The sequence below is a fragment of the Panonychus citri genome, unplaced genomic scaffold, assembly GCF_014898815.1.
Source record: "Panonychus citri isolate SS breed McGregor unplaced genomic scaffold, ASM1489881v1 Contig00077, whole genome shotgun sequence".
NCBI classification, from domain to species: Eukaryota; Metazoa; Arthropoda; class Arachnida; order Trombidiformes; family Tetranychidae; genus Panonychus; species Panonychus citri.
Window position 1 is genome coordinate 3,251,398 of NW_026515482.1, and position 13,725 is coordinate 3,265,122.

A 13,725-nucleotide genomic window follows, 5' to 3' on the forward strand; every position below is an offset into this window, starting at 1 on the left:
CTAGAGATACATTAATCATTGTTGTAATTACATACAATATTTTATGAATCGAAAATGTTAGATTTTAAAAAGCTTTAATTGGTTGTTAATAATGATTGATGATTATTATACAATCAGTTTCCTCTTTTATTCCATATCCATGTCAGCATTGTCTTCGGTATCATCTTCTTGTCGTTCAGTGTAAATATTATCGATCATTGATCGAAGTACTGGTTTCTCTCCATGTCGTCGGGTAACTGGATCACTTTCGTTAGTATCATCTTGTAATATTCTTCTCATTACCAGATGAATTAAGTTTCATCATTGAATTTATGGCTTTAAAGTCTTTTGCTGGGCTTCGCAGGAAATGATAGGACATTGGACGTCGAGGTGACGGAGGGAAGGCTCTCGTTCCCATTGAAATCAGTTCAGTTGATCCAGGTTAAGAAGTAAGTTGTATTCACAATGACGATTACTGATCAACTTATTTACTACCAAAACAAATACAGCAACAGGTATTATCAAAACGACGAAAACAGCAACGATCATGCCCAGCACGGTAACCAGTATCAATAGAAAAGCAGTCCGCAATATAACAACAAGCAACACTACAATTAAGATCACAGCCGCAAAAATATAAGCAGTAAACAATGAGGATAAAGGAGTTATCACTCGAAAACTGGACAAACTTTTACTTGGATAACTTTTCAACAATTTATTGGAAATATCATGTAATCTAAATTAACGAGCGAAAATAAATTCTTCTCTCTTTTTTTACTCTTCCTCTCTTAGTTACCTTTTTCGCATTTTCTTTCTCGGCTCTTCAAATATTAATAAATTTATTTGTGCTCGTGCTGAATAGTAATTCTTTCATCAGGATTTCTCATGAACCGTTGTCCAGATCAGAAATTGTTATTAGAAAATAACATAATACTAAATATGAACTTACCTGCATTTGCTTGGTCATCTTGGTTAGTTTTATATGAGACATTCAAGAATTTACTCAGAACTTTGAATGATCATCTTTTGGAAGATTGGAAAACTTTTTCAATCATAGAGACTAAGGACATCTAGTATAGTGGAAGATGAGTCAAGTTATCGATTTCATATCAAAAGCGAATCAACTTTATCTTTGATTCGATGCCACCAGGAAGAGCTGATAAAAATCTAGAGAATTGAAATACAACCCGATTAGTTTTAGTTCTGCTTCTCTTATTCCTTTCCCTTCCTTCCTAGAATTCATCTTACATTATATCTTGTTCATCATAATCCTTATTTCTGATCATGACTAAATTTTCAAAATACTCATGAGCACAAAGGAATAAGGATGAGCCAGTAATGTAATGAGAGAGAAAAAATTATGATAAGAAAGAGAAAAATAGACTGAAAAAGAAAGAGAAACAGACAAATTGTAAAGAAGAAAAAAGGATGAAAATTCTGTCAAGAAAACGAATCAACCATCAGAATCTATTAGATATAATAGAATTCAACACTCTTTCTGTCTGAATTATCTTTTGTTTTACGATTTTCTTCAATGCAATCGAATATAATATTTGAAAGATTTCAAAATAATGTGACACAAAGAAAATGATGTGATGAAAATCAATCAACTTCTCATGATGCAATTATCGTTTCAACGTATTAATATGATTCCTCTTTCATGTTCCTAATAAAATCATCTTGTTATTCATATAAAATCTCAAGTGTTTACATCATAACAATTCCCATCAACTTGTGCAAATAGCAAGAAAAATAATGTCAACAATTACCAATTACCAATTAATTAGTTTAATCGTTACCTAATTATCTCATCAATTCAATTGATATTAATTCATTAGTAGATTAAATCAACTAACAATACAAGAAATAATAGATAATTTTATGAATATTACAGACATTTACTATTAATCTAAAATCTATTTCAACTTAATTTACAATCATCATCGTTTATAATAATCTCTTGATTGATTTTCTATGAATTCTGTTTCTTAATAAGTTCATACACATAATTTCATTTGGAAATTGATTTATCTCAACTATTGATAGATCAATCAATAAATCAAATCCATCGACGATCGTTACTTGATAGCTCAATTTAATTGCTTATCGAGAGGCTAATCTGTCTTAATAAAGACAGGCTGGTCAAATGATGGACTCATTCAAAGAGGTATGTATTTGATTACAATCATTGATTATCAAGTTAATAGAATAATAAATTCAACATTTAGTGCATGAGTTTTTGCCGATTAAAACGTGAGAATGGTTATATTTTTTGATTTTTTATCTATTTTTGTGTTTGAAATTCTAGAACTTGATGCTCTGGGTTATCAGATAACTTCTGTTTATGCTTCAGATGATTCTGATTGTGATGATGAGGGTGTAAATGTAGATGGTAAGATTGAGGTAGTTGGTTTTACATTTTTTTTATCAATTGTCAGTGTCAACATCAGTTGCCCAGGATTTCATTTGTTAACATAGACTTGGTTCAGGCGTTTTCATTTGATTTAGAATTGACGAAGATGATGATAAAAGCGATGACTCTGTTGATTTTTTAATTGGTTCTATTTCTGGTGTGTTGGCTGAGAATGTGGTGATATTGGTTTGGTTGTTGTTGATAATGAGGCTGATGAGGATGAAGATAATACTACACGTGAAAATGATGGTTTTGATGTTGTTTTTTGACTAAATTCTGGCAAACCGGCAAATGGTCTTGTTCATAACTGTTGATAGTTAACGAATTAGTTTTAATTGATACTCCATTAGCACCTTTACTGCCTCACCAATATCTCGATTTGATCGCTCTATAGATGAATTGAGAATGAAGCAAGAATGAAGAATGATAAAGCTCATTGTTTATCTGTAAAAGTGATAACAGATTATCTTTGTAATGGAGTTTATTGAGCTGAACTACTAGTTCAGATAAACTCTAATGTTTACATTTACATTTTCGTTTTCGTATTCGTATTCATTTTTCTTTGATAACTTTGAATATACTAATCGTTATTTGTGAACTTCGAAGGAGTTAACTGTAGCTACAGTCGAACCAAAGAATTGGAAGGGAATTTTCATCGCTCTTCTAGTCATCGCGAGCATTTGCACAGTAATTACTGGAGCAATTCTAATACTTAATCCACGTAAGTTTGTCTTAACTAACGATTAACAAAATATTCCAACTGAATGCACATTAATTGTTCAATTTTTGAATTCTTTGGATTTGATATTCGCAAAGCAGAAGCTGTGGTTGGAAAAGAGCGGATTCGTCTTGATGAAGTGTTTTCCCATCGTTTTAAGGCGCGAATTCAAAATATAACTTGGCTTTCAAATCGAGAAATTGTCTATGAAGATGCTGATGGAAGTTTAATGAAACATGACATCTCCTCCAAATGGAATACAATTTTAGCATCAAATGCGACGATAGTGAGTTATCCTTAGTTTTTTAGCCATTGAAATTCATCGCAAAAAGTACATTATTATAATATTAATATTTTTCGTGTTTTTTACCATCTATTATCTCAAAATGTTTCTACCTTAAGGGTAAACTGAGAATCGATCGATTCAGTGTATCAAATGATGGAAGATACATTCTTCTGGTTCATGATGTGAAAAAAAGTACGAACTACGCTTATAAAGCTCGTTACAAAGTTTACGATACCAAAAACAGCTACATGATCTCAATCACCGCACCAGGATTAGATAACGACTATCAGATTGATTATATTGAGTGGGGACCAATTGGAAGTCAATTGGTAAGATAATCGATAATGTTCTGTGGAAAACTCAGTAGTTTAATCGTATTTACTTATATCGATATGATCAGATCATCGTCATTTCCAAAGATATAATATTGTTTCCAAAGTTCAATTCCAAGCCAATTTTTATAACCAATTCTGGCGCTAATGGTAACATTTACAATGGAGTTCCTGACATCTTGTATCAAGGTATTTTCTCTTAAAAGAAAAATTTCATTCATTGATAATATAATTCTGTTCATCATATTATCATTCTCATTCAGAATTCATCTTTCGTGATAACAAAGCACTTTGGTGGAGTGAAGATGGAACGAAATTTTGTTTTCTATCATTTGATAATACAGCAGTTGACCGAATGCCTATTCTGTTTTATGGGCCACCTTATAACTTAACCGAAACATTAACTGTAACTGATCCATTAAGTTACCCGAAAATCGTCAACATCCCTTATCCAAAACCCGGACGAAACAATCCAATTGTGAATGTGAGAATAACCATTTTACATGGAGACTCAGTTGAAATCAAGAACATTCGAGCTCCTGATAAATTCATAGGAACGTAAGTAATAATAATAACAAGTCACTTTCGATAATGTGACCCAATTTTATTCATCATCACGTTCTAGGCAATATTATATTAAAACTGTTTCCTGGATTGGGACTGATAAGATTTCGGTTGTTTGGTCTGAACGAACTCAGAACTACTCAATCGTTACACTGTGTGATGAAAATTCAAACTGGCAGTGTAATATGGTGAGTTATTAATGATCACATATTCCAATCATGCTAAAGATTAAATTATCATGTTTTGTTTTCAATTTATTCTTGAAGCTACATGAGGAATATTTAAATGCTCCAAATGGATGGCTTGATATAAAATCTTCACCTTTGTTCACTAGTAATTTAGAATATTATTTCATGATATTACCTGTTGCTGATGGAGCTTCAGGTACATTCGATCACATTGTAATGTTCACACGAAATGGTAATAAACGTTATCATCTTACACATGGACAATTCATTGTCACCAAGTTATATACTCATCGAGCTGATATACATACACTGTAAGTGAAGATGAATGTTAATACACTGATGAAATTTCATTTTTTTCTTATTTCATGATGATTTTTATCAGATTTTATCAAGCAACAATCGAAACGAATCCTTCCATTCGCCATATATTCTCGATAACTGATACCGAACATGATAATCCTCGAGTGATAAATTGTCTTTCCTGTAATCTTGGTCCTTCCTGTACACACAACGAAGCCAAATTCTCATCGGATTCTGAATATTATATCCTTGAATGTCTTGGTCCAGGAGTTCCAAGGACTGAGCTTCGTTTCGTGTCAACAAATGAGCTTACAGAGGTTCTAGACACGTTCCCATGGTTCCAGGAATATCTTGATTCGAGAGCGATTCCAATCATAAGATATTATACAATCTCGTTAGAGGAAAATATTTCAGGTCGAGTGAAGTTACTCCTTCCACCAGGACTGGATGAAAACGATAGCATTAAATATCCAATGATTATCAAATTGTGAGTAGATTTTTTCCTTCGATATCATTTCGATAAACATAAACTGATCTAAAAAGTTTCATTGATATTTTCTCCCCAGAAATAATGAACCAGAAGGCCAATCGATATCGAACATCAATCAACTATCCTGGGATCATTATCTGGCTGGAACACGAGCTTATATTGTAGCATTTATTGATATTCGAGGATCGGGTTATCAAGGAAACGCTTTTAAACATTCAATTCAGCATAAAATGGGAGTAATTGACTCGAACGATTTGGTTAAGGTGATCAGGTAATCTCTTTTGATAAAATTCTGATGATTCCAGATAACTTTAAGATATTATTTCTAATACAATTTTAGATCTTTAAAAGAGCGATTTAACTATGTGGAAGAAGATAAAATCGCTTTGGTGGGCTCAGAGATCGGCGGTTATTTGGTGACATCGTTAATGATTCAAGATTCCGCTTTCAATTGTGGAATCGCAATTTCCCCAGTCACCAGTTGGAGCAATTATGGTATTAAAATTCATACGATTTGTCTTAGAGAAATGCTTCTGGTATATTAATTGTGTTCCTCTGTAATTTAGCCTCTTTTTTCATGGAGAAAACAATGGGACTCCCATGGCCACAAGATAATTTCATGAACTACGATCGTTCCGATTTATTCAGAAGAGTTTCCGGTTTAAAGGATAAGGCATTGATGGTCATCCATGGAACTGCTGATAGCAAAGTGAATATTCAACACTCGATGCTACTCATTAAAGCTCTAACCGATAGCGATGTTCCGGTTCGCGTTCAGGTCAGTTCAACTGGTGAATTTATGTACAAACAAGATTTTCGATATTCATTTGATTATTCATTCATTTTCTTTCACTTATAGTTGTACCCTGATGCTGAACATGCTCTGCATGATGAACAGATTCACCTTTATAAAACGCTCGAAGATTTTTTCGCAAAGTGTTTCCAAACAGTGAACAATTTAAACGACGCAGAAATGGAATTGACAATTACGAAAGTTTTCAAAGGAGGGAAAAAAATAATTACCGGTGAAGAATAATTAATGTTCAATGTTCAATTTTAGACATAATATTATACAGATAAATTGTGTATCCACTTAATCCAATTTTGTATTAAATCATTTGAAACAAATCAGTGAATTTAATTGAACAATTTAAATTTTTGGAAGATCGGACAATAGAAATGTAAAAGGAAAAAGATGAAAACCAATTGAAGGAAAATGATCAATGTTTAATCAATAGAAAGAGTTGTTATCACATTAATGGTATTTGAATGTTATTGTGGTTTGAGATAATTAAGTTAATTAGTGGAAGATTTGTTTTTGTTTTTGTTTTCGCAATTGTTTTGTGATACAAAATATTTTCAAATTCAGATTAGATTAGATTAATGAATTGGTTAATCTGAGGAGAGAAAATCAGATCAAAAAGTTGAGATAATTAATAATAATTTTCTCACGTAATTAGATTTGTTGTTGTTAAAGTGAAACCAACAATTTCTAAATATCAACAATTAACAGTAAACATTAATTTTGTTCATTACAGTAGATTAACTGAAAGGGTAAAGGGAATGACACTTTCTCTCTCTCTCTCTATCCATTGGATTAATTGTCAGTGATGAAAGATATTGGATTAAAGGGAAAATTTTAGATTAATACAACTCCCGAAAAAAATTATTCGTAATGTTCAACAAAGAGATTGATTTGATTGTTTAGATTAAGTTATAATAATAAAATTAGTGAAATTCAGTTGATTTATCGGGATGATTTCTTTTCCTTGAGTTCCATTGCTTTTCGAGTTTGGCTTTTTCTTTCAAAGTAAAGATGATGATGAAGATAACAATACTCTGGCGAAGATATTATTTACATAGACAATTAAAAAAAAGAAAAAGGTAAATATCATATTGCTTATTTGTGTTTGTATTGATGAATGTGCTGATGATAAAAGTGTGAGAGATTATCATGATAATTAAATTGTAATAAAATACTAATAATATGATTGTTTGAAATAAAATATATGTGCAACAATAAGCGAAAATTGAATAAATTAATCTGAATCAAATAAAATCAAAATGCAGGGAAATAATGAGAAAACAATGTAACTCAATCAAATGATTGTTCCTGCATTTAGAAAATGTATTAATCATGAGTAATCATAATAGTAATTATGATTTGTTATGATAAATATTAGATGAAATATATGTATAATGGCCATTGAAACGATCAGAGTAAAAGTTCATTAATCGATTGACCATGTAAATCAATAAAATTATTGTGTGTCATGAAAAACGAAACAGAAAACATGAGACTCATTGAGAAACTATCTAGATGGAAATGGTGACAATCACAAATTAAAATTAAATAAAGATTAGATTTGAAGTTGATACTTTACAAAAAAAATCAAACTTTTGGTTGTTTGTTTTGATTGAATCAACACTAATCAAATTAAATTGAACTGTCACCAAATACATTATGTGCTAAATGTCAGTTTCGTTTAAAAAGTGACATCTAATAGATAATGTATTTTAATATGTTGATGTTTGTTTACTATTGGAGAGGCTTCAAACTTGAAAATAAACAAGTTAAAATGTCAATGTGAATGATAGTTGATTAAGATGATCACATGATAATTGAGATGATAATGATGACTATTGTGAGGTTTCCTGAGGTTTTGTTGTTTGGTTGATTTGATTCACTCATTAATAAAACATTTGCTGATTCCTTTGTTTCCGAAGGTAATTTTTTTTCCAAAATAGATGCAGAAGATTTGATGAGGAAGCTTTTTCTTTGTTCGAAGAGTATGTTGATTTGACTTTCGATTCTCTATGATGTTCTCCAAGGTCAAAAAGAGGTAAAGTGATGATGATAATTAACAGATAAAAAGGTCAATCAAGAGTTTAAACAGTCTATTTTACGATCGGTGTTACATAATTCGCAGGGTAAAGACCAACACGTCCATCCTTTCGACCTTTACACCAACCTTGTTCATCTTCATCTTCCAATTTATCAAATATATCCCCTGGAAGAATAAGTAAATAAACAAAGGATATTAAAACTCTTGAAAAAAGTTGGGAAAATTTTCTACAATTAGAATGACAATTACCTGTTTTGAAAGACAGTTCATCTGATTCGGCACCTTCGTAATCGTAAAGAGCACGAACGGGTATTCCTGGTTCTCCGTTGTCGACTAAGGCATCATTTGTATAGTCTTCCCATTCTTCGTGGTCATCATCGAATGGATTACTTTCCGTTTTACCATTTCTATTACAACAAGAGAGGAAAAAAGTGATTACTTTCTGAATCATTTTAAAATCAATTGATTGTCAACTTGATGGAAAGTAAAATAAACTTATGAATGAACAGACAAAGTGAAAGTTTGAAGCATTTCGTTTCAATGAGTGAATTAATAAAAAATTGATAAGTAATCAATTCACAAATTACGACAGAAAAAGTTAATAATGAAAAAAAGTGATAGTTAAATTTGATAATCAGTTAGTCATTTGTTTGATTGATTTAAATGATTGTAAATTAGTTTCAAAATGTAAATGACACTTACGAGTCGTGTGAATCTCGTTTGTCGCTAATTGATTTGTTCAATTTGTTCATTGAATTCGCCAAGTTCATCTCATTAGTTAATTTAACTTGTTCTATTGTTATTTCTCCTTTCATGTTTCGTTTCTCTCGTTTCGATAATTGTAATTCCGATGTATATTCCTAGAAAAAAAATGAATAATATTAATTTGTGATCAAAACAATTCACTCATGATAATGCATGTTATTTTGGTGATTATGATTCAATTGTAGCATAAGCTTTAAGCCCAAAAGAAATTAAAATTACACTGGCTAATCATTACTGTCAATCATAGACTAAAAAATCATTAACCATCACCACCTATGATGCATGAAATTTCCTGTAAAGAGGAAATTCACTTATCAAGGTTATTGAATTGATTCGGTTTGTTTTTTTTTCATGTTGATCAGTGATGATTAATTAATTAGACAGAACTAGATCAAAAAGCGTAATAGGCAACGAGAAATTATGGAGATGATGTTAATAATACAGAAGGAAAATGATAATTGTGATGATGATGTGTTGGCGATAATGTTAATTGTTACTTTGGTTAGAGATGAGAATCAAGCAGAGATGTCAAGTTTTCTATGGAATATAAATTTTAAACCTTGATGGTAAAAGATAATCTCAAATGATGAACTAATTGCAATTGATTAATAGATTGAAGCTGAAATTTTCAGTGATAGTTAGTTGAGAAATTGGGTTATTATTATTATTGAAATGGATGAATGATAATGAAAGTGGAAATAGAATTGAGTAAAAAAAAGGTAAAGTGATGCAAGCATAGCAAAAGAGAAATTAAATCGCAATCAAAGATGAGAAGTTAATTGTTTACAGGCAATTCCTCGTTGAATTTATGTTGGTTGACAAGGGTTATACCAGTTTCACTCATACTGCGGGTTTCCTTGCTATTTTTACCAATTATATCTCGAAACTCTTCAATATATTCCTGGGATAATAATTGATAGGGAAAGAAAAACGATAGAAAATGCGTTAATAATTAAATTAATTCATGCAAAATTAAAATATTCATTGACAATCATGCCTAAAGATGAAGAAAAAATAACAAAGATAATGAAAACTGGTTGATGAAAGATAAATAAAAAAAAGAAGTTAATTATTGAAAGATTGATTAGTAATTATCGATCGATGAGAGAAAAAGAAAAGTTAATCAAGTTAATTTTTAAAGGCTATTCAATGGGCTGTATCAAACATGATAGACAATGAATTTCAATGGCTTCATTTGATTTAATCATTGGGATTACGATTTTTGTTTTCTCCAAACAATCAGTTATTTATATATGATTGAATTGACTTTGATTGTATAATTATTTTATCAATGATGAAATAAAATATTCAATTATGAAATTCATCTGATTGAAGAATAAATGAAATGATGAATGATTTAAAGTATGAATTAATTATTGTTTCAAGATTAATATATTCATTAAGTTTAGCTAATCTAAACAATTGCTCAGTATAAACATGATTTGATCATGACACATTGATATATATTCAGAAATAATGAATTTAACTTTGATTATTAAACTTGATTATAGAATCATTTGATAGAGTTAATATGAATAAAATTCGAATTTAGTCAGTTATCAGATCTTAATGCATATTACTGATGTCTATGAAGCAATTCAATACAGGTCAATATGTAAATGATGATTTCAGAGAAATTAACCATTGTAAATGTGTGAGAAGTTGATTATTTGTTTTTATCATTAACTTGTTTCAGAATCAATTTCCATTTTCTGTTCCGGAGAGAAATCAATATCAATTGGATAACTTTCATCTCACTAGAAAAGAAAGAGAAAGAGAGAAGTTCGAGTCCTTACCTCGAAAACAGGCCAATTCATGGGCATACCGATACCACTATTGTTTGACCACCACTTAAGGTCTTTTGATGCATCAGCGTTTTGTATTGTGTGTCTGTATTCCTCATATATTAACGATAAATCAGGATTGTTGGTGAAATTAAGGCAGCCATGGATGGCGAATAGCATTTTCTTGAAAAATTCAAGACGCTTATGCTCAAATTCTTGGCACTTTTCAAACACAACAGTCATGTCTTCAATATACTTGGCATTGTATTCATTGATTTCTTTTAGCGCTTGATCGTATTTCTCTTTTGTCTTCTGGACTTCATCTTTACATTTAATTACTCGGTCTTGAAGTTTTTTGACCTGAGACAGGTAAGAAAAAAAAGAGTAATAGAAAAAAAACAAATTAGAAAACAATGATAAACCAACCAGATAGAAAAATAATGAAAGGAGTAAATTAGGTGGTTAATTTGTTTTGATTCTGGAAAAGAGCCAAAAACTTACTTGATCTGGAGATAGTGAAGTATCACCGGAGGCATTTCGCTCTTGATTGACGGCGGATCGTTCATTTTTACAGGCTGTATGATAATCTAATTTAGCTTTGTTGACTTTTTCGAAATGTTTAGCCCATGTTTTTTGAGCCTGTGTCGAAACAATAAAAGGGTTAAGGGAAAGCAAAGAGAAGATAAGCAAAAATTAGGTAAGATGATAATTAATCGAAATCAATTGTTGAGAAGAAAAAGTGACAATAAAAATACACAGAGTACAATAAATCCTTCAATCTATTGAATGTTTAACATGCATGGGATAAGATTATTGTTCTTACAGGAAAAGGTTATACATTCAATTTGTATAAGAATTCATATGAATCTACTGTAAACAATTCAAGGGTAAAATGGCGGAAAATCATCAAGACGGTTGAAGCTTATGAGTAAAGAAATAAGAATTTTAGTAGAAGAAGAAGAGAAAAGAGAGGGAAAGATGAGAGAAAGAGAGAGAGAGGTGATTTCCGTAAAGAAAATGAATCTGAATGAGATGAATTATAAGTGAAATTGGAGGTTCAATTAACAGGGGAAATAGTGAATATAAATAATTACTTTTTTAAAGGCATCATCGAAATCTTTTTTCTCCTTTAATTGTATCATTGATTTATGGTAATTATCCTTTTGCCATTGTTTTATTTGAGGAACAACATCTTCAACTAATTTATCCTTAATTTGTAAATGAATATTACATCTCCTTTCAGCTTCTAAATTAACTCCTTTCCAAGCAGCTTCCATGGTTCCATATTCTGGTCCTTTCTCAATTTGTTCATTCCATTTCTTGGCCCATCCACGTAAAGATTTACCATAATTTTTCTCGATTTCACTTCTCTCACTAACTAATTGAATTAAATCATTACACAATTTGAAACCATCTTCCGTTCGTTTCGTTGTTCTTTTATAGTTTCCTGGTTCCCAGAAACTGTCACTACTGGAGACCAGCATCGCTTCATCACTGTGATGAGACATAGTCATTAGACCAACATGAAAAAGAATAGAAACAAATGTTCCACCAAAACTCTTCCGGTTGATGAGAAGAAGAAAAAAATGGTAAAGAGAAAACAGATGCCCAAGAAGAAACACAGATTAGTTGATTTGCCGATAGATTTTTGATGGTGATAGAAGATCAATGAGATTAGAAGAAGGTGAAATGGAAAGGAAAGGAAAGGAACAAAAAAGAAGAAAAGAAAATGAGTATTTCCAGTTGATTTTATGCTGACCAGATGAGAAGGATCAGATTTTCGGGTGATGTAAACATTGGAAGCACAGATATCCGAGTGGTAGAATGTGTTTTACACTTACCTTAGAATTGGTTTAGATAACAATAAATTGATTAGGTGGAAATTCAATCAAATTATCTGATCGGAGATTACTGATTTTCAAAGCAATAACAAGACAATACACTAGTTAGAAATGCGAGAGAGATACATTTTTGTAGAGAGGGAAAATCAGAAGATAATGATGATGTTGATGGTGTTTGTGTGTGAGAAAGAGACAAGATGAATTTAAGTTGCACTTGTCAGATGACCCAGATCACAATTAGATTTTAATTACACTTGACCAAACACATACATAGTCCTGAAAGAGAATCACAATAAATTGATGGAGATGATGATGGGTAATGTTGAAGAAAAGGAAACAGTATAAATAGAAAGAGAGTGAGAGAGAGATGTTGGGATACAATAAGTAGACACAAGAACCAGAATATGAAGAAAGAGAAACAAAAATATCAGATTAAAAACAAATATCAACAGAGAAATTGAGATGAGGAGGACATGAGAAGAGGAAGATTAGAAGAAGATGAATGAAAACTAACAGTAGCAAAAATTATCACCATCATCATGATTCACTCATTGCTGCTCAGTTGAAATGAGAAAGAGGGAGGAAAGAAAGAGAGTGAGTGAGAGAGAAATGAACATGAAGTAAAGAGGAATAAAAAATAAGACCCGAGAGAGAAGAGAATTTTAGACTGGGAGGAAGAGAAAAGAACAGTAAAAAAAAAGATGAAACCTCAAAGAGAATAGAGAAAGAGTTCACTGAAAATGAAGACAGAGAGAAAAGAAGCGAAAGAGAAGAAAGAAGAAAAAAGAAAGATGAAGAAGGGGTGGGGTGGGTGGAAGGTAGAGTTAAGGTAAAGGTAGAAAGAGACTTACTCATGGTTACATGTATTTAGAATAGAAAATGTTAATCATCTCAACGAAAACAATTCACTTTAAATTCTCATAAAATGATTAATCCAATTGTTGTTTCTTTCGAAATGGTTACAATTAATGAAGAAGATGATTAACTAGTCAAGGTTAAACAATTAACCATCAAGAGAACAACAAATTGAAAGAATTACCAACAATTAAGAATAAAAAACAAGAAACAAACCCAAAGGTTAACGAAGAGCAAATGACTAACATGTGATCGGTTTCGTTTTCTATTCTCTTTTTGTTCTTTTCTCATTTTTTGCCTCCATTTTGTTTCTGTTTATTTTCAAACTTCTTTTTTTTCAATTAATTAATTGATTCCTTTTACT

At 31.1% G+C, this 13,725-nt stretch overlaps 2 protein-coding genes across 6 annotated transcripts; one reads left to right on the plus strand and one right to left on the minus strand.

Moving 5' to 3' along the window:
- The first annotated feature begins 1,305 nt into the window (after window positions 1–1,305).
- Window positions 1,306–6,401, plus strand: LOC128387134 (inactive dipeptidyl peptidase 10-like). Its single transcript, XM_053346301.1, has 13 exons — window positions 1,306–2,146; window positions 2,999–3,113; window positions 3,212–3,396; window positions 3,513–3,725; window positions 3,797–3,917; window positions 3,992–4,286; window positions 4,354–4,480; window positions 4,559–4,791; window positions 4,863–5,267; window positions 5,347–5,541; window positions 5,611–5,765; window positions 5,837–6,048; window positions 6,130–6,401. Exons 1-13 carry the CDS (start codon window positions 2,126–2,128, stop codon window positions 6,304–6,306), a joined length of 2,454 nt encoding a protein of 817 aa, XP_053202276.1. The 5' UTR covers window positions 1,306–2,125; the 3' UTR covers window positions 6,307–6,401.
- Window positions 6,402–6,476: 75 nt separating this feature from the next.
- Window positions 6,477–13,571, minus strand: LOC128387138 (protein kinase C and casein kinase substrate in neurons protein 1-like). 5 transcript variants are annotated; one of them, XR_008324964.1, is made up of 9 exons: window positions 12,507–13,248; window positions 11,760–12,224; window positions 11,167–11,304; window positions 10,678–11,025; window positions 9,669–9,782; window positions 8,819–8,976; window positions 8,366–8,523; window positions 7,886–8,281; window positions 6,477–7,109 (listed from the first exon to the last, which is right to left on the minus strand). XR_008324964.1 is itself a non-coding variant. In XM_053346315.1 (9 exons), the coding sequence occupies exons 3-9, from the start codon at window positions 12,177–12,179 to the stop codon at window positions 8,169–8,171; spliced, it is 1,449 nt and encodes a 482-aa protein (XP_053202290.1). In that variant the 5' UTR covers window positions 12,180–12,224; window positions 12,507–12,782; window positions 13,358–13,571; the 3' UTR covers window positions 6,477–8,168. The 5 variants fall into 5 exon arrangements, 4 of the variants coding, with proteins under 4 accessions (XP_053202290.1, XP_053202291.1, XP_053202289.1 ...); XM_053346315.1 differs by adding an exon at window positions 13,358–13,571 and having other exon boundaries at window positions 6,477–8,281; window positions 12,507–12,782; XM_053346316.1 differs by lacking the exon at window positions 12,507–13,248 and adding an exon at window positions 13,358–13,571 and having other exon boundaries at window positions 6,477–8,281.
- Window positions 13,572–13,725: the final 154 nt, after the last annotated feature.

Bases quoted from the DNA above. Each gene is read 5' to 3' on its own strand.
- LOC128387134 (XM_053346301.1), top strand. From the start codon at position 2,126: ATGATGGACTCATTCAAAGAG. The intron at 4,287-4,353 runs GTAAGTAATAAT...ATCACGTTCTAG, and splicing joins CCTGATAAATTCATAGGAAC to GCAATATTATATTAAAACTG. The intron at 4,792-4,862 runs GTAAGTGAAGAT...GATTTTTATCAG, and splicing joins CGAGCTGATATACATACACT to ATTTTATCAAGCAACAATCG.
- LOC128387138 (XM_053346316.1), bottom strand. From the start codon at position 12,179: ATGACTATGTCTCATCACAGTGATGAAGCGATGCTGGTCTCCAGTAGT. The intron at 11,305-11,759 runs GTAATTATTTAT...GTTTCGACACAG, and splicing joins TCGATGATGCCTTTAAAAAA to GCTCAAAAAACATGGGCTAA. The intron at 8,977-9,668 runs GTAAACAATTAA...TTTTTTTTCTAG, and splicing joins AATTCAACGAGGAATTGCCT to GAATATACATCGGAATTACA.